The sequence below is a fragment of the Pectinophora gossypiella genome, chromosome Z (assembly GCF_024362695.1).
Source record: "Pectinophora gossypiella chromosome Z, ilPecGoss1.1, whole genome shotgun sequence".
NCBI classification, from domain to species: Eukaryota; Metazoa; Arthropoda; class Insecta; order Lepidoptera; family Gelechiidae; genus Pectinophora; species Pectinophora gossypiella.
Genome location: NC_065433.1, coordinates 20,941,511 through 20,961,204, shown reverse-complemented (window position 1 = coordinate 20,961,204; position 19,694 = coordinate 20,941,511). Strand labels below are relative to the sequence as shown.

Sequence of the window (19,694 nt, the reverse complement as noted above, 5' to 3'; positions counted from 1 at the left end):
AATTTCCGTTTCCGTGGGAATTCCGGGAATTCCTTTCTTAGTGCACCTCTACGGTACCTAAGCTATGTCCCTTCCAAATTTCAAATGCCTACGTTTAGCCGTTCAGGCTATGCGTTGATATGTCAGTCACTGAGTCAGTCAGTTTCTCCTTTTATTTAGATTTGATTTTTTCATACAAATGTTTTTCCCGCAAACTACCGTTCCCGTGGGAATTTTGTAATATCCTGTTGCAACTAAGCTTTAAGTTTACTAAAGTACCTGCATGCCAAATTTCAAACGTCTAACTTGAGTGGTTTAGATTTTTCATACAAAAGGATTTTCCCGCTAATTCCCGTTCCCGTGGGAATTTCGGGAATTCCTTTCTTATTGCACCTCTACGGTACCTATGGTACCTGCATGCCAAATTTCAAACGTCTAACTTGAGTGGTTTAGATTTTTCATACAAAAGGATTTTCCCGCTAATTCCCGTTTCCGTGGGAATTCCGGGAATTCCTTTCTTAGTACACCTCTACGGCATCTAAGGTACCTGCATGCCAAATTTCAAACGTCTAACTTGAGTGGTTTAGATTTTTCATACAAAAGGATTTTCCCGCTAATTCCCGTTCCCGTGGGAATTTCGGGAATTTCTTTTGTTAGTGTACCTCTACGGTATTTAAGGTACCTGCATGACAAATTTCAAACGTCTAACTTGAATGGTTTAGATTTTTCATACAAAAGGATTTTCCCGCTAATTCCCGTTCCCGTGAGAATTTTGGGAATTCCTTTCTTAGTGCACCTCTACGGTATCTAAGGTACCTGCGAGCCAAATTTCAAACATCTAACTTGAATGGTTTAGATTTTTCAAACAAAAGGATTTTCCCGTTAATTCCCGTTCCCGTGAGAATTTTGGGAATTCCTTTCTTAGTGCACCTCTACGGTACCTATGGTACCTGCATGCCAAATTTCAAACGTCTAACTTGAGTGGTTTAGATTTTTCATACAAAAGGATTTTCCCGCTAATTGCCGTTCCCGTGGGAATTTCGGGAATTCCTTTCTTAGTACATCTCTACGGTATCTAAGGTACCTGCATGACAAATTTCAAACGTCTAACTTGAGTGGTTTAGATTTTTCATACAAAAGGATTTTCCCGCTAATTCCCGTTCTCTAGGGAATTTCGGGAATTCCTTTCTTAGTGCACCTCTACAGTATCTAAGGTATCTGCATGCCAAATTTCAAACGTCTAACTTGAGTGGTTTAGATTTTTCATACAAAAGGATTTTCCCGCTAATTCCCGTTCCCGTGGGAATTTCGGGAATTCCTTTCTTAGTGTACCTCTACGGTATCTAAGGTACCTGCATGCCAAATGTCAAACGTCTAACTTGAGTGGTTTAGATTTTTCATACAAAAGGATTTCCCTTCACTACTCTGCTCCTATTGATTGTAGCGTGATGAAAAGTATACTATAACCTGTCCAGGAGTGTGAAGAATAATTGTACCAAGTTTCATTAAAATCCGTCCAGTAGTTTTTGTTTCTATAAGGAACATACAGACAGACAGACAGACAGACAAAAATTTTACTGATTGCATTTTTGGCATCAGTATCGACCACTTATCACCCCCTGATAGTTATTTTGAAAAAATATTTAATGTACAGAATTGACCTCTCTACAGATTTATTATAAGTATAGATGAAGTACTCTTAACCAACAACATAATTATTTATATTTATATTTGAATAAAGATTAATATTATTATGTTGATACAACTTATACAAATTATTTCGACCAAATTTGGTACCATAAAAACGGTCATTGTGACTAAACCTTAAAAGATAGACATATGCCGTCGCGGACTTTTTTTTAGATCATGTATAGAGGAATAATTCTTTCATACATATTTTTTGTGTATCTTGAACCGTTTTCGCAGCGCACGCAAAGAAAGCCTTCAAAAATGAATAATTTTCCCCGTTTTTTACACATTTACCGCTCTGTCTTTGCTCCTATTGGTCATAGCGTAATGTTATTTAGCCTATAGCCTTCCTCGATAAATGGACTATCCAACAAAAAAAGAATTATTCAAATCGCACCAGTAGTTTCGGAGATTAGCGCGTTCAAACAAACAAACAAACAAACAAACTCTTCAGCTTTATAATATTAGTATAGATTTAACAAAGAACATACATATTGCACATCCATACTCGGAACAATCAAGCGACACACTTAGGTATGTGTTAAATTACTTGAAGTGCACAATTAGCCTCTCAATTATTCAAATACTTATTAAAGTAACCAGCAGTTTGTAGTCTTCCCTGTAATTTACATACATACATCCTGTACAATAACCCACTTTGTTGAACGAATAAAAATATGGAACACTTTCAAATACTTACTTATCTTCAAAGGGAAAAACCAGTGGCGTTAAAAATGCCACATCGAAGCAATTCATCTAAAAAAGCAATATTGCAATTTGACATTTGCGCATATAAAAGTAAGTGTGCAATGAAAACAAATGTCAAATAGAAATATTGCTTTTTTAGATGAATTGCTTCGATGTAGCCTTTTTAACCTTTTACATCTATCCATTAACGGCCTCCGCGGTCTAGTTCAGCATTGTGATCACTATCCGGAGTTCCCAAGTTCGTTTCCCGGTGAGGGCATATCACAAATATCACATTGCGTTCCCTAGTTTGGTTAGGACATTGCAGGCTGATCAGTTACGTCCAGGTTACAGTCGTTACAAGAGCCATGTCAGGCCTTTGGCTGCTCAATAACTATGAGACCAAGGTGCAGAAGTTGGTAAGTAATCCACCTCACAACCCACACGAGAGAAAAGGAAGATAAGAATGGTTACAAGTCCTTACCTAATAGGTACAGGCGCAACATATTACTATACGACTTTTCATCTACATATTTAAATTTATTCAAAACCAAAGCCATTTTCACGTCAGTCTTATCGGGATTGGGCAATAAATACAATAATATGTTGCACGTTTCCAGTTATAAAAAAACGACATAAGTACTATTTGAAATGTACGGATTTATATACATATTATTCTTCCGGATTTTTTATCCCTATGTCGGTATACAGAGTGTTAGGTGACATCGTAACAAATACTGAGGGGGATGATTCCGACCATGATTCTGAGTTGATATCAAACGAAATTTCCTGCCAGAAAATTCACGAAAATGTTAGTGTTTATTTAAATTATTTTCAGTTCTACACTTTTGCGACGGAAAATTCCACTTGATATCAACTCAGAATCATGGTCTGAATCATCCCTCAAAGTTTTCGTTACGAAGTCTCTAACACCCTGTAAACGAATACATAATATGGACCCTAATGGGGTAGGAGAAGCAACCAAAAGCAAATTAGTATAAGATAATTTGCTGCAACTTTTGACACGCAATCCTTATTTTACGTGATTTATTGTACATGGCATTAACTACTTGGCCGGACAAATGGAGAGCGCTGAAGGCTCTCACTCGGTACAATTTTTTTTTTTTAGAGATAAGCTTGCCTGTACTATCTGTTTTCTTTGTATGTTTCTTGTGTCTGTTTTATTGTGTACAAATAAATAAATAAAATTTAAAACGACAGACCTGAAGATTTTTCCCTTATGTATACACCTGTTACTCATAGAACATCAACATTAAGCAAATACGTGGTAGTTACAGCAACAATGTAACGACTTAACTATACCTATTTAGGTATGGTACTATTATGTGATTTGTGTGACAGATGATAAAGAAATCGGTAATAAATAATATAAAGGATTCATCATACATCGTGTCAGTCGCTTGCGCAGTGTGGCTGAGTTAATTCTCTCTGCACTATACTCAGTCAGCTAGCCCAGCCAGTGCGAGAAAGTCACCTCACCTGGCTCACCTTCAAACAAATTAAATTGAAACAATTTACATCTACCTCTATTTAAAAGAAAATATATTTTGCTTAATATAATTAACTATTTATTATTAATTTAAGAAACTAATTTATTTTATTTTATTAAATAAATTGTTATTTACTTTTTAATTTTGTGCACATTTGTAAACAAATAAGGATGGTGCATAAATTAAACGTTGAAGATATAACTCCAGTTGGCACCAGTCGTCTGAGATGTGTTCTGTCGCAGGTATGTCCACGGCTTTGTTTACTTTTACTTTGTAAAATGACCTCATCATTTAGGACGTAAAACATAATATTGTAATACTCTGTTTGAAGTATATATATCATTGTACATTTATGTTTGCGTACGCAGGCTTGGATTTTTTTTTCCACCATCTAAATTAATAAAACTTACTATTTTATACAGTTAGTGTTTCAAATAGTTTCTTGTTTGATTGATTGGAGTTGGTTGATCATCAGCTTTGCGTCAGTTTTGAAACCGTTCTAAATTAATTAATTATTGTTTTCCCTTGTCTCAAACTAGTTCGATTACAAAGAAAATACCCACTTACTGATACAAATGGTAATAAGTTTAAGTTAAGTTTGAGTTTGAGAAATTCTTAAAATACCTATGTAGTGCTCGAAAAGACATGCTAAGCGAAATAGGTACTGTGCTAAGTACGTGTTATATATTTATATTTTATAGTTATATTTTCCAGGGGATTTTATGGTCTGTTAAATTATGTTTCTAATATTATATAATTCCTAGCCTTGAAACCTAACAAAGCCAGCTTATTTTCAGACACTGTCGTTATGAAACGAGTGAAATGAAATAAAATATTATTTTCCTAATCAGCGTTTCGCATCAAAATTGAAACCAGGACACTTGGGTATCCGTTTATTTTTCATAATATGTAATTCAAATTGACATTCTTTACCTTGGTGGATATAAAAATTATTAGCTTACGTTTAATTTCAATGACATCGTCCTAAAACTATAATCTTTTGTTTATAATTGGGTAGTTTCCTAATTCAAAGATAAATTATGAAATACTGATTACTAAAGACGACAAAATACGTATTGTATATTTTTTTTCCATTTAACTTATTGACAAATTATAATATAGAAAAAAATAAACAAATTGATAAATAAGTTATAAATTTTGAAATAAATAATACAATATAGAAAAAAGTAATAAATTGTGTGACATTTTGTCACGTTTTTCTATGACGTCACAGGTTGCTTTTTCATACAAATACCATAGTAATTTCGTATTTTGACGTCTAGTAAAAAGTAACTGATTTGACTAGTTAGAAACTAGCATTTTGAAATTTATTCTTTGTAGTTCCTCCGTGGTTGTAACAGTGTAATTATAATATTGCAATTGTTCTCCTTTTAAACTATTTTTGTATTAGTACTCGTAATGTATCTCCCTTATTGGGTAACCAATATTAATTATTATTGATAAGTAATTTCATTTTTATTCTCCCCAAAAAAAGCATTTTCGGAGGTATGTGACCTAACCTGTATTAGGCTGGTTTTTCTTTCGCGGGTTGGAAGGTCAGACAGACAGTCGCTTCTGTAAAAAACCTGGCCGACAGGATTTGACAAAATCTTTAAGTTAGGTAAGCGGACCCTGTAAAAACAGGATAATGCTAGGGGTATGATTGATAATTTCACTTTTAATTCCTTTATAAATAAGTAAATAAAATCTCATAGGATCAAAACCCTTTAAAGTAACTTCACTTTTGATTGAAACACTTTAAAAACCAGATAGATGTGTAAATGAACCACGGGAAACTATGCTATTGACACAGAAAATATAACGGTAAGGTCAATGTGGGGAAGACCGGCATACTGTTCTAAAATTTGAGTTTGATTGAGTTTATTGAAGAAGATATTATTTGTAGACCAAGTCAAATGATCGGGTATGATAGATAATTTATTTGGCTATGTTTATAAGTCTAAATATAAGAGAAAGCGCCGTAATCTTTTGATATACAATCGTTTTTTTAAAACATGTCAAAGTAGACGGTCTTCCAATGCAGTGTGAGGCAAGTCCGTCCACAAAGGGAAAAACGCATTATTAGTAAGAAATCGTAGGCCTAGACGTATAAAAATACTTTCAGGCGGTGAACCAACAATGTCATTCTGGTACGTACTTTACCGATTTATGAATAAGGCTTTCATTACATAGATAAATGATTATTTTTATGAAACAAGGCAAGACCGGCATATCTTTGGTGACAGTGGTTGTAAACATTTCTTCATATTGTTTACCCGACTGCGGTGAAACAAAAGGAGGGTTATGCGCTATGTGTGTATGTATGTGTGTATACACGTTTGTTCCCTCCTAACCCCTAAAGCACTTATCAGAGTTAAACAAATGAGGTGTCACTAAAAAGCGTCTTGATTGTCTGGTGGTAGACTATGTGACGTACACATATTACTTAATATTAGGCATAAGTCAATAAGATTTATAATGTGAACACACACAAACACAAAATATTAACAGAATGGGACACAAAATACTATCTCACTAGTCTTGCATAAAATACGCTCTGCTGTAATAGTTGTCAATATCTGGATTGAGGCAACATCGGCATATGACGGACTTCCCTCTCTTAATGTAGACGGTCTTTCCAACTATTATATTTTCTAATTTAAAATTTCACACTGGTATAAATTCTAACTAAAAGCTATATTCCTGCATTATGTTTAACGAATACATTAATGGATCAATAAATAACCTAAGTGATCAGAAAAACTTCTGAGAATCCTCCGATTTGCCACTTTTTTTTGATCAAAAATCCGCCACTGGCCACTGCATTCTAGAGCGCGAAATGGTAAAAAAAATTGCAGGACCGATATTGTCCAAACTAATCATACTAGCACCATCTACGGTTTTTAGTTCGGACTGGCTCTTTAGGGACTATTTTATCGACAAAGACGTAAGGCGCTAGTTATTCAAATTTAGAAGTTATTGGCAATAGACGGTCTTTTAGCCCAGACGGTCTTCACCACATTGACCTTACCTACTACTTATAGAGAAATACATCTCAGTGTTGTCACACACTGTCTCATTCTATGAGACATAAGGAACAACTCTTATAGAATAAGGAATAATAAAACTAGGTACGTACGTACTTATACTACGAGATACGAATCTCACTCATGTCCTATATATACTTATATATGGCCCTAACGAAAAACTTTGAATATCTCCCATACATTTGTGGTAGATGTAATTGTAATAAACATTTATAAAAAAGGTCGGCATTTATACCCAAAAACAAAGATAAAAGATGCATGTCTGTTATCCATGAAATTAGAAGGTTAAACGAACAGAACAGCCTCCGTGGTCTAGTGGTAAGAGCGTTAGGCTCACGATCTGGAGGTCCGGGTTCGATTCCCGATGGGGACATTGTCGGAATCACTTTGTGAGACTGTCCTTTGTTTGGTAAGGACTTTTCAGGCTTGAATCACCTGATTGTCCGAAAAAGTAAGTTGATTCCGTACTTCGGAGGGCACGTTAAGCCGTTGGTCCCGGCTATTAGCCGTAAAAACACCTCCACCAACCCGCAGTGGAGCAGCGTCGTGGAGTATGCTCCATACCCTCTCCGGTTGATTGAGGGGAGGCCTGTGCCCAGCAGTGGGACGTATATAGGCTATTAATGTAGAAGGTTAAACGAATAAAAATCTTTACAGCGCCATCTATATTGTTGTTTTTGAGTAACGTATCTTGGAAAGTCCCTCATTGGAGTTTGTTTATAAAACCGCTTCACGCAGCGTCTCGACTGATTTCTGTATAAAAAAATCCGTACCGGAATTCTGCCGGTAACGCCTCTGCATTGAGCTTAATCGTATTTTTTTGTTTAGGTCATAGCATGTATGTCTCCAAATTTTCTGCTGTTGGACATTGGGATGGCAATCAGCTTTGCAACCATCGCGCTGCCGGATCTACTCAACTCTGATAATGATCTCTTTCTAACTGAAACTCAGGCTTCTTGGTTTGGTGAGTGCCCTACAGTTTACCATGAGAATAGCTTTGTAATTCTTTGAATTCAGGCCACGTTTACGTCCGTCAGCTCCAGAGGAAGCGTTGACATGTGTAAATATCGAAGGCAGTATTTCTTCGCGATATAAGAGTAACGCGCGCGATAATGCGCCTCCTGTACCGTCACCGCAGCGAGAACTCAAAGAATTACACCGCAGGAACTAAAATAATCTGGGGGTTAAAATGGCCACATTGAAGCAATTCATCTAAGAAAGCAATATTGCTACTTGACAGTTGTTTGCATTGCGCACTTACTTTTATATGCGCAAATGTGAAATTGCAATATTGTTTTCTTAGATGAATTGCTTGGATGTGGCCATTTTAAGCCCCCTGATCTTGCATAGAATAGCACCATTATGTTTTTAATCTCTCATGTACTTATCATCAATCTATGTTTTTAGGAAGCCTCTCATACCTTACACAGCCACTCGGTGCGATAGTATCAGGTCCTATCGTGGACTACTTCGGGAGGAAGAAAGCAAATTTCTTGGTGAACATACCTCACCTGATAGCCTGGACATTGTTGTACTACGCGTGGAACGTTCCCTCGTTGTTCATAGCCAATGCTCTGCTGGGCCTCGGGACAGGAATCATGGAGGCACCTATCAACTCCTATGTCGGTGAAATAAGGTCAGTTTAAACATGTATTCTTCATTGTCGTAGGGTTTACAATCCTTTAAAACTGTTAAAGTCAATTGAATGAAAGTTTTGATTAATGGCTTTTGTAAATGGGCAAAGTCCATGGACCACGTTATTCAAGATGCATACGCTTAACTGAACAATATGAATGACATAAACTAAATCTCAAACCCATTCAATATAAAATAAAGGAAATTTCACGTGAATCGATTTTGTAATTCGTCCCAAATATTTTGATTCGAGTTATAAACAATAAACATTACTAAGTATTCTATTCTAACTTATATTTTTTTGGTCAATTACATCTTATCAATCTATGATAGGAGCGATCTATGAGGGCCGTTTTCAAAACCCTATCTCACACTCACGTTTGTAACATCATCAGCCTATCTCTGGCTAGTAGGTTTCATGGCATTGAACGAACACTCAGGTACCTACCACCGCAATAGACAAGCATTTGACGGTTTGTTTATCTGAGATAATTCCCAGTTCCAGGTCATATTTCCAAATAAACCGCTACAATGTATTTTTGATGGTAGATAAATTTCAATTTATTAATCACGTCGAAACCTTGGTTGACAGTTTATTACTGGTCTATACTACAATATTGTGCAACATCGAAGTAATTCAACAACTTTATCGGTTATTAATTAAAAGACATAATATTACAAATGAAAATACTACTTACTTAATTTTGGAAGATACGGCTATAGAACTAAAAGTCGAAAAGTCTGTAAACAAACTTATTTCTAGACTGGTAATCTGACTTCTTTCTTTAACGAAACGCTCTGTGGATTCCAGTGAACCTTCAACCCGAGGGGCGCTTTGCACGTTGACCCAGCTGTTCACGTCCATAGGAGTATTCGTCATGTACTTCCTGGGCACTGTGACCACATGGCGGGTCGCCGCGCTCAGCTGCCTCGTCGCACCCCTCGGCTCCATGATCTTATGTCTTCTGGTACGTAAAGTATACTTGGTGTGGTGCAATGCTGATGGTCAGCTGGGTACCCTCAAGCCTGTTTTAAATTTGGTACCGGGTGAGAGCCCTCAGCGGTCCCGTGTCTGGCCATTTGCGGCAAATGTACAATAAGTCACGTAAAAAAGCTGAGTCCCGCGAGTTCAAAGCTAAATTACAGTAAAGGCGCGCTTACCGCCCGCATCCGCGCCTGCGACTCAGATACTGCAGTCGATTTATCAAATAATTCACTATAAATAAATGTTCATCATATCTATCACAGGACTTAGGACTCTTACGGCTATTCACATTCATTATTATATCATACGTAAACTTATACTTAGTTTATAACATGTTATAACTACCTACCATTGAATACAGTTTATGTTGGCATATTGACAGGTCCCAGAAACACCAGTGTGGCTGTTATCCCGAGGCAAAGAAAAAGATGCTCTCAAAGCACTATGCTACCTCCGAGGGTGGACCACGGCTGACCAGGTTCGGGAGGAGTATGATGCCCTCCGTGACTACACTAGGAAGCTAGAACTCTGTGTCATTTGCACCAGTACTCAAGAAACACAAGAGTGTCCTCACAACGAAATGAACATGTTCAAAAGGTTAAACATTTTGCCCCCATTCCCTTTAGATTGATTGATGTCCCAGAAATGGCCGATAACATTGTAGCATCATATCTCATAGTAAAAAAAAATACATTATACGTTTTAATTTAAGCTAGCTATCAACATTTACAAAGATGCTATGGCTCCTTCTATTCTTGCGTGACTTTGTTCATATACCACGACAATGAAAAATTTACAAATAAAATCTCAAATCCATTTTAATTGAGGTGGTTGGTATAATAAAAACATAAACGAGAAGTACAGCATATGACCTCGACCCTGAGAAGGTTTTCCTTGGTTACTTGTGGCTGTTTTGTTTATGTTTTTTTCCAAGGAATAGAATCATTTACTTCCCTAAGTAGATTGCCGTTTTCCTTTCTTATAAGTGTTTCGTTTTTACAAAAAAAACTAAAGTATAATTAGTATTAGACTATTAGACTAAAATTACATTGTTATATCGTAAAGACTAAGGAATTCTACATATAACGCGTAGGTCGGTTTTATTTATTTCTGGCCAAATAGTTAATTCCATATGCGGCAAATACACATAAAAAGGGGTCTATTTATACAGGGTGTTAGTAACATCGTAACAAAAATAATGAGGGGTATTTCAGACCATGATTCTGAGTTGATATCAGGTGAAATTTTCCATCGCAAGCATGGAACTGAAAATAATTAAAAAAAAAACACTAAAATTTTCATGAATTTCTGGTCTGAATAATCCCCTTCAGTATTCGTTACGGCGTCACTAACACCCATACCTACTTGTATGGCTACCTGTACGTACTTGTACGGGGTGTAAGTGACATCGTAACAAATACTCAGGGGGAAGAATCAGCTCATTATTCTGAGGTAATAATATCAAGTGAAGTGAAGTATTTAAAGAATTTAAAATACTTTAAAAAAACAAAACGTGAATTTTGCAACAGAAAATTCCACTTTATTAATATAAAGTGGAACTCAGTATCATGGTCTGAATCATCCCCCTCAGTATGTATATAAAATAGAATAGTCGTATGCTAATCAATCCGATGTTTGCAGGTGGCTACTAAGGTTTAGATACATCATGTTGTGTAAAGAAACCCTAAGGCCGTGGACTCTTATAATAATGTATTTCACTTTCTACGTGATGAGCGGCCTGACGCCCATCCGGCCTAATATGGTGAACGTCTGCTCGGCGTTTGGTATGGCTGATGACGGGAAAAACATCGTTGTAAGTAATTCATTTCCAGACTGCGAAATACTACAAATACTTATTTCGATCTTTGAAGTGGAAACTCTAAGGTGGCGCGAAAGGTCTCTTATAGATAGCGCAACCCACAAGACACCAGTGAGGTAGCGTTTATACAGTAACTGGTTTCCTAGTCAGACAAGGTAATAATGCAAATTACTGCAGGATTTTATAGAAACCGTAAATACAACTGGGGCCCTACCTATTCGTCTTTTCCCATTAGTTTTTAATTAACGGCTTCCGTGGTCTAGTGGTTTGAGCACTGGCTCACGATCTGGAGGTGCCGGGTTCACATCCTGGTGGGGACACATCACGATAATCACTTTCTGATCCCTAGTATGGTTAAAGGACATTACAGGCTGATCACCTGATTGTCCGAAAGAAAGATGATCCGTGCTTCGGAAGCCACGTTAAGCTGTTGGTCCCGGTTACTACTTACTAAGTTAGTAGTCGTTACATGAGCCATGTCAGGGGCCTTTGGCGGCTGATAGTAACCGTGACACCAGGGTTGATGGGGTTGGTAATCCACCTCACAACCCACACGATAGAAGATTAGTTTTTAATTTATGTAACATTATAAAATAAGTTAAAGCTGATCCTATTTCTTTTGCAGTTGATGGTGGGAATGATAACGTTGTTAATGAGCGTTCTTGTTGTTGGGTTGATTAAAATCGTCGGCAAACGGAAACTTGCCATCACGGCTCTGCTGAGCACCGCTATCTCATCTATGGCACTCAGCATATACGCCAGACACAACCTTGACGACTCCGTGTTTACCTATGACGTCACCACGTTCCCTACAGAGACAAGCTACGTCCCACTAGTCTTATTCTACTTGATGGCAGTCTTCACTGGACTGGGAATACCTTGGGTGCTGCTTGGAGAAGTGTTTCCATTCCAGTAAGTACGACGAACGAATAAAAGCAAGAAACTTAACATCATTTATCAATATAAAAGACTGCGTAATAAGCTGTAATTGCATTTTTTTCGTTGCAGGAGCCGAGCATTAGCACAAGGTTTCGCTGCTGCCGGCAACTATGTCATAATGTTCATCGGATCAAAAACATTCATAAACCTAGAATCCGCCTTGCAACTGTGGGGCACATTCGCCGTGTACGCTGCCTTCGGTTTCATTGGGACAGTGTACTTATATTTCTTCCTACCAGAGACTGAAGGGAAAACTCTCCAAGAGATAGAATCATACTACAACGGAGAACTGAGGACATTCGCTGACGATCCAGTCATTAACTATTTCAAGAGGTTTAAGAAAAAAGTGTAATTACTTCTTTTTTTTAATAAAGTGAGACTTACATAAGTTTAAGACTAGTTCATATGTGTCTACATTACATACCTACTTATAATTCGCGTTAGCGTACAAAACGTGAGTTAAAAATGCATTTAGGCTCTAGGGTCTTCGATTCTTGCCATGAATAGAGGGACGGCGGATTCGTTGTCCCACAGAACCGCTAAAAAGGGTCTGTTGAACCTGTAGAGTATAGCTTGGTCGTCGTAGGAGAGGGCAACAACCGCGAAGGAGGTGGCGGCGGCGGCGGAGCCCCCCTCCTCGTCAATGGACAGCATAGCGGTGTGGAGGGCCGAGGACAGTTGAGGGGGGTAGGCCCGGTATGTGCCCAGTCCGGACAACTCTGACTGCTGGCTGAACACGTTCGTTATACCCATCTGGAATAAACGAACGACAAATCACAACTGTTTGACCAAAAAATCAAAATAAAAACGTCAAAGGAGTTTCATAATAAAATCAATGGTCGAGAACGTACCTGAAAAAGAAAAAAAAATTGTAGATAACTAAATTTAATTTCATTTATATTTTTCATAATTTAATTTCTTTATATCTTTCTTTCGGTATTATTTTGTTGTAATAAAAATGAATACCTATCAGAATAATTTAGACGCCCTAACTATAAAAACCCTAAGTTAACAAACTCTACACGTTAGACAAAATATGTGGCTTGGCCGCTACCATCACGTGCGGATAAGGTGAAAAACCGATTTCACTACCGCCACCACGGATGTAAGGTAACAAAATTGACTGTTCATTGTCATTCTGTTATATAGTTCTTGTAGTAACGAAACGGGCAAGGCTCTTATTTTCCCTAACGTGTAGAGTTTGTAAACTTAGGGTTTGTATAGTTAGGGCGTTTAGAGTTAGAAATTTAGCCCTGACAGAGATCTGATAAATTGTCATTGCGATCGATGTGATCTCGTCTTGGCGACATTTTACATTAAAAATGTTTTTGTTACGATAAATTATTACTTGATTAGCTTCGTATTTTAACAGCAACATTATTAGGATTATACTCAAATAATAACCCAGCCGGGTCTGCATGACAACCGAGCCGCGCGCGGCGAGAAATATACCTATTGAGCGCTTCGACTAATAGCCGTTTGACGTCCATCTACGTAGATAGCATTCGTATCGTTTATTGGCTCAAGCGCTCGATATAATACGCGCCACGCGCGGCGCAGTTGTCATGCAGACCCGGCAGTAGTCGTTCGAAACTCACCTTTCTAAATATTGGATTGAGATCAGTGTCAGACTTAGCTGTGAATTTAGGTATTTCTAAGTCGATTTCTTTTGGTGAGAATGAATGATACGAAGCCAACTGCGCATCAGTCAGTTTGGATACTAGAGCTTCAAGACTTGATACTGGTGAGGGTAGGACAACCATCAGGGAGTACTGCTCATTCTGAAATAAACAAGTGAAGGTTTTAGATAATTTAACCAAAAAACTGTTAAAGATAGTACTGTTTCGTGCGTGTACGGTAACGGCTAAAATATGTAATACCTGCTTTAGAACCATGTCGCATTACGTTATTTTTTTCAACCCGAAATCTCACTAAATGTTAATAGAGTTCTAAGTTCCATTTTTTTTCTAGTAGGTAGTTATGAAGTAGTAGGTATACATGTACAGTGAGTATTCGATTCTTAAATTGAAATTTAGATTTTCCGCAAATGGCATTAACTACTTAGCTGGAATGTAACTTATAATTTGCGACGTTGTACAATATATAAATAAAAACGTATTCATACCTCAAAAGGCAAAATAATAACTTGCGCATTGTTAGTGGGGTCTGTGCCAGCTTGGAATATCTTGCGTATGCGCATAAAAGGGATTGTTTTCTTCGAGACCTCGTTCACGTAAAAATCTCTAGGGAGCGTTGATTCAGGCTTAAACTTGACTGCCCATATGCCCTTGAAGTATACTGCGTTTACCATAACCAGTTGGGTATTGTCACCTACAGCATCTGAAAAAGGCTTAATTGAGACCGATGTAGTACTGAGGGGTTATAGAGGCCACATTAGATCAACTCATCTAAAAATCAATATTGCAATTTAACATTTGCGCATATAAAAGTGAGTGAGCAATGCCACCAAATGTCAAATAGCAGTACTTATTGCTTCTTAGCTGAATTGCTTTAATGTCGCCTTTTTAGACCCCAGTTCTTATTTTAATTTGTGTATCGTCTGTGCTGGACTGAGAGCCGGTCATATGCAGGACCAAACTCCCGCACCGCGGAATCCGTAAATCCACATAGGTAACGATTACTTTAACAACTGCAAATAAGTTTGTAATCGCAAACACAATACATGTTTTATTTATTTATGATTATATTTATTATGGTGCTACAAGTCTATGGAAGTATATCGTATAGTATGAATATATGTCTGTATCTTTGGATTGCGTTGATTTAACATAACATAAACAACCAATAGACGTCCCACTGCTGAGCACAGGCCTCCCCTCAATCAACCGGAGGAGGTATGGAGCATAGTCCACCACGCTGCTCCACTGCGGGTCGATAGAGGGGTTTTTTACGGCTAATAGCCAACCAACAGCTTAACGTGTCCTCCGAAGCACGGAATCATCTTACTTTTTCGGATAATCAGGTGATTCAAGCCTGATTGTCCTTACCAAATAAATGACAGTCTCACATATAGATTTCGACAATGTCCCCAACGGGAATCGAACCCGGACCTTCAGATCGTGAGCCTAACGCTGCAAGTTGTGTTTAATTACTTGTAACTAATATTACGGGCATTAGTTGTAATTACCTTCTGAAAGAAGGTCTGTAATTTTGTTGTTCGTTTTCTGAGCGACCCAGCCGTTGATCTGTTGGATAGCCTGCTGAGTCTTAGAAAACTTGGTGGGCGTGACCTCACTGCCGAAGGACTGCGTGGCCACCCTCTTAAACGCAGGGTTCAGGTCGAAGACATCTGCCACGTACACGTTGTTAGCTACCCTCAGGGTGTTATGGGAGCTGCCGCGTTTCTGAAACGTAAAATGGGAAGGATTAAATCAAGCGCGATATTCCGGTGGTAAATAGAGATTAAAATAACATAACATAACCAGCCTATATACGTCCCACTGCTGGGCACAGGCCTCCCCTCAATCAACCGGAGGGGGTAAATAGAGATCGAAATAGGGGTCGAAATCATCATCATCATCATGTCGTCCAAATAGAGATTAGACAACACATTTTTGAATTTTATTTTAGAAGTTTGTGTTTTATATATTTTAGAGGGCGGGGGCGGGGGGGATTTAGGTTTACACAAGTTTCAAATGATTTCGAAAAGCGACTGTGACAAAAAATATGGGATTGTCATTTATAACACTTCAAACATTGGATTACAAACAACGTTAAACCTAAACGGGTTTGTCTCGATGCCTTCTTCTTCGGCATAGGTTTATTATCACATTCAAAGCTGATATAAGTTGACGTGTCAGTCCCAAATACAATTTTCGCTGTCGTTTTTTACTGGGTCACAGCCCTCGACGCTCCCTCTTTATCAAACATACAAAAAAAAACACGTCAAAAAGAAACTGCCGTTTTCCGTAATCGTTTGCAACTTGGCTGGTGTAGTTATACTAGTCTTTTATTCATGTGTGTTAACAAAAAGAAACCACGCTTTTTTCTTCCTGCTGTGATACCAGTAAAACCGTTGTGGTGATGTTTTACAAAATATTACAGTCAATAATTGATTATTCTGTCAAAGTTTGGTACCAGGAGCATACCGTACACGAAACAAACTGGGTAGGTATTTAAAAAACATTACATGTGACCAATTCGTCATTGACTGCATTTTTGTCAAAAAAACTTGCATTTATTCATTACAGCTGCTGATGTAAGCACAAGAAGCCAACGAAATCACAATAGACTGATTTTTTTGGATGTAAGTACCATTGACAGAAAAATATAACCGTAATTGTTTGTGTATGTGTATAAGATTATAATATAATAAATTACCATCTGACATAAAAAAATTACCTTTAACTCAATTTAAGACAAAATTGTATAAATGGCTCAATGAAAGAAAAACTCTAAAATTTAATAATTTATAAGATAAAACTGTTTAAGATTACCCGTCGCACTACCAATATTGCATGCCTATTTTTATAAGCAAAACATGATGTACTTGTTTACACTTGTTACCATGTTAAAATACCATGTTTTAAACAAATGAATGATTATGGTTATGATATGACAATCAAGCAAAATTCTTAGTAAAATGAAAAGTCGCAGCGCTTTCACAAACATGTTTACTTTGCAGTGTAGGTAAATTATATGGTTGACTTTCACATTCACGACGCTAAACATTCGCAAGCAAGTCTTGAGCACGACTTATAATACAAATAGTTCATACACATATGCATAAACAAACTGCTGGACGTAAGCCTCTCTTCAATCAACAGGAGATGGATGAAGTAGTCCACACAGGAGGTTGAGGCTTTTAAGGCCGGTTAACACACCATTCGCCAGAGTTTTTAAACATGGTCACATAACCTAGCGTTCAAGCATGATACACATTATCGCAAATCCTACAAGAGAAATTTCATTAAGTAAGTACTTTACATAAACTTACTCACAGAGAAAAAAATGGATGTAATGGTAGGTATATCATACGTATTCACACTTTTAGTGGGTTCTTTGTAGATATTAGTTTTACGTTTGACATGTGTACTTTATTTGTTGAATAGTGTTATTAATTAATGGTATACTTCTGAAGTACACACTGTAACAATAGCGGAATATTGCATTGAGACAAACCTGCAAGGTTTAGCAATGCGATTCAATTGTATCCTTATGTAAAATGTTTTCAACAATAAATAAATAAAAAAAAAAAAAAAAAAAAAAAAGTGTCGACAAATATTGCCTCCAATTTAGTTTATACTTTTGACGTACTTTGCTTGCACGTCTATATGTCTGGGTAGAAACAGAAGAAAGTGCATTTTGGTATTACGTATATAACCTGGACATTTAACATTAGGAATTTCGCCACGACACAAATAATCATTAACTGGTAAACTGGTAAACATTCTTACCTGGAAATTATTATTGTATTGTCTAAACGCTTCCATTGAAAGTTGCGGTGTCATTCGCAATGCTTCTGATATCTGTTGTTGCGTTACTCCAGAGGCTCCTTGTTGAAGCAACGCTAGTAATTCACTGATTGAGAATGGAGATATCACAACATTACCTCCACGACGATTAATGTTCTGTAAAAAAAGCAGTAAGTACGTTTTTCAAATATAGCAGACAGACAGACACATACACAATTAACGCCCACAACTTCCCAGAAAATTACAGTTTCATAACACACCCGTGGTTTCCAAAACATCGCCGACAAAGACCATCATACAGGTAACGTAACCTTTCAGGGTGTTGATGGGGCTGCCCCGATACTGCAGCGCATCAGGAATGTTTGCAGAGGCGCGCACTGACTGTTTCTATGCTACATTGCGAAAGAGGTGCTCGTCTCTGGTGCGCAGAGCGAGGGCCAGCTCTAACAACATCCTGAGCATGATTGCGGACAGGATGTCAGCCCCTAAATCAGGCACTGCTGCAGGTTGCAAGTTGTAGGGTGCTCATTATATAAATGTACTATCGTTACTAACATAGATTAAGGATAAGTACCAACAAATTATAAGTTCTGTAGCTTGAAATAAAAAATAACCTTTAAGCTGAAAGCAAATCAAAATTCTTCCGCATCGTACGCGCTGCGATGTAGTAATTCTAAAAGCGAGTACGATGCCGAAGAATTTTGATAGCATTATTCGGTTTTACGACATTATCCGAGATGATAAGCAGTGAGTGTTCACACATTCTATGTTTCCTCTTTACATGCAGTAGGGATGTTGAAAAAACTATGAAAGCTTCTCGTGTTACTCGTGCATATTATATTCAAAAAATGGTTTCCATACCTTCAATAAATTTATACCAAAGTTACTGATAGCCAGGGATACGTTGGTAATCTTTGGTTGTTTCGCAACATGCGGTAGGGGGGGCTGGGCCGGCGAACTGTCTTGCCTGGCCGGTACATCCCCGCTGTCGCTGTACGCGTCATAGTACGTAGGGTTGTCACCATTGTACTTCGGAGGCTGCAGACTGGAACTTGGTCCTTTTACCCTAGACGCAGTGTTCGCATTCGGCGTTAAAGGTGCCACCGAAAACGGATAATTCTGAACTCCCAACGCAGCCTGCGTGTAACTATCTTGGTCAAACGTCTGACGATTCACATTTGGATCTTCAACACTTTTCTGAACCTCGACACTCGTTTTTGTCGCTTTTGGAGTATTATTCTCAGTCATAGGTCTGTTATCAGTGAAATATATTGCATCCTGGTTTATATTTGATGCTCCATTCCGGCGATTTAGTTGAGCCCCGACATCTATCCTCCAACTGCTTACTAAGAGTATCACTGCAACACGTAAAACAGATTCTAGCTGAGAGATATTTGTTATTATTGTTTTTTTTTTTCACTTAGGTGGAAGTGCCAACCGGGTACAGTTAAGTATATATATTTTTAATTACTTTATTCATTAAGTGGACCGGTTAAGCTAAATGCTACGAAATCTTTGGTCTGGACTTTTAATATTCTTGTTATTTTCCTGTTTCAATAAGTTAAAGGTTACAATTAATAATAATAAATAATTTTCATTGTGTCATAGTGTTGATATGGGCCCTTTTCATATTTGATCTGAATGCGAATACGATCGTACGTTTAAAAGAAACGGAATGTGTTTAATTGAGTTCTATATATAGAATTTTTATCTTTAAATGGGTACTTACGGCTGAGTAGCTTCATTGCGACTGTCAAGGTGGTCGAACCTTGACGATATACACTGAACTTTGCACCGTGGTTTCACCTGTGTGACAAAAGGATCTCAGTAGTCGTCTGTGGACCGTAGGCACTTGGACACGCTCACACAGCTGCTCTGTCCGTCTGAGCTGTACTGTTTGAGATGCTCGCTCGGACAAACGACGCGCACCACTGCTCTGTACCACGCTCGCCAGTAAACAACTTCTTT

At 37.7% G+C, this 19,694-nt stretch overlaps 3 protein-coding genes across 11 annotated transcripts in view; 1 reads left to right on the top strand and 2 right to left on the bottom strand.

Annotated features, from left to right (window-relative positions):
- The window catches only part of LOC126380643 (salivary glue protein Sgs-3-like), a 14,198-nt gene extending 10,331 nt beyond the window's left edge, over positions 1 to 3,867 (bottom strand). Inside the window, exons 1-2 of one of the 9 annotated variants that reach the window (XM_050030196.1) lie at positions 3,763 to 3,804; positions 2,545 to 2,749 (exon numbers count right to left, since the gene is read on the bottom strand). Coding sequence is in view for 4 of the 9 variants with exons in the window: in XM_050030190.1 (XP_049886147.1) it covers positions 2,840 to 2,915 (76 nt within the window). In the remaining 5 variants the exon portion in view is untranslated. The other 8 variants (XM_050030194.1, XM_050030190.1, XM_050030197.1 and 5 more) reach the window with 8 other exon arrangements.
- On the top strand, positions 3,767 to 12,690 carry LOC126380635 (facilitated trehalose transporter Tret1-like). The gene is made up of 8 exons (XM_050030182.1): positions 3,767 to 4,108; positions 7,742 to 7,877; positions 8,321 to 8,549; positions 9,360 to 9,516; positions 9,916 to 10,130; positions 11,175 to 11,346; positions 11,978 to 12,264; positions 12,361 to 12,690. Exons 1-8 carry the CDS (start codon positions 4,037 to 4,039, stop codon positions 12,641 to 12,643), a joined length of 1,551 nt encoding a protein of 516 aa, XP_049886139.1. The 5' UTR covers positions 3,767 to 4,036; the 3' UTR covers positions 12,644 to 12,690.
- Positions 12,644 to 19,694, bottom strand: LOC126380631 (antichymotrypsin-2-like). The gene is made up of 7 exons (XM_050030174.1): positions 19,456 to 19,694; positions 18,588 to 19,084; positions 17,709 to 17,882; positions 15,440 to 15,656; positions 14,417 to 14,631; positions 13,890 to 14,072; positions 12,644 to 13,044 (listed from the first exon to the last, which is right to left on the bottom strand). Exons 1-7 carry the CDS (start codon positions 19,469 to 19,471, stop codon positions 12,763 to 12,765), a joined length of 1,584 nt encoding a protein of 527 aa, XP_049886131.1. The 5' UTR covers positions 19,472 to 19,694; the 3' UTR covers positions 12,644 to 12,762.

Coding starts and splice junctions, on each gene's coding strand:
- LOC126380635 (XM_050030182.1), top strand. CDS start 4,037: ATGGTGCATAAATTAAACGTTGAAGATATAACTCCAGTTGGCACCAGT. Junction 7,878..8,320: donor AACTCAGGCTTCTTGGTTTG/GTGAGTGCCCTA, acceptor CTATGTTTTTAG/GAAGCCTCTCATACCTTACA. Junction 8,550..9,359: donor TCCTATGTCGGTGAAATAAG/GTCAGTTTAAAC, acceptor TGTGGATTCCAG/TGAACCTTCAACCCGAGGGG.
- LOC126380631 (XM_050030174.1), bottom strand. Junction 17,883..18,587: donor TTGGTATAAATTTATTGAAG/GTATGGAAACCA, acceptor CTTTTTTTACAG/AACATTAATCGTCGTGGAGG. Junction 14,632..15,439: donor TACAGACCTTCTTTCAGAAG/GTAATTACAACT, acceptor AGCCTTTTTCAG/ATGCTGTAGGTGACAATACC.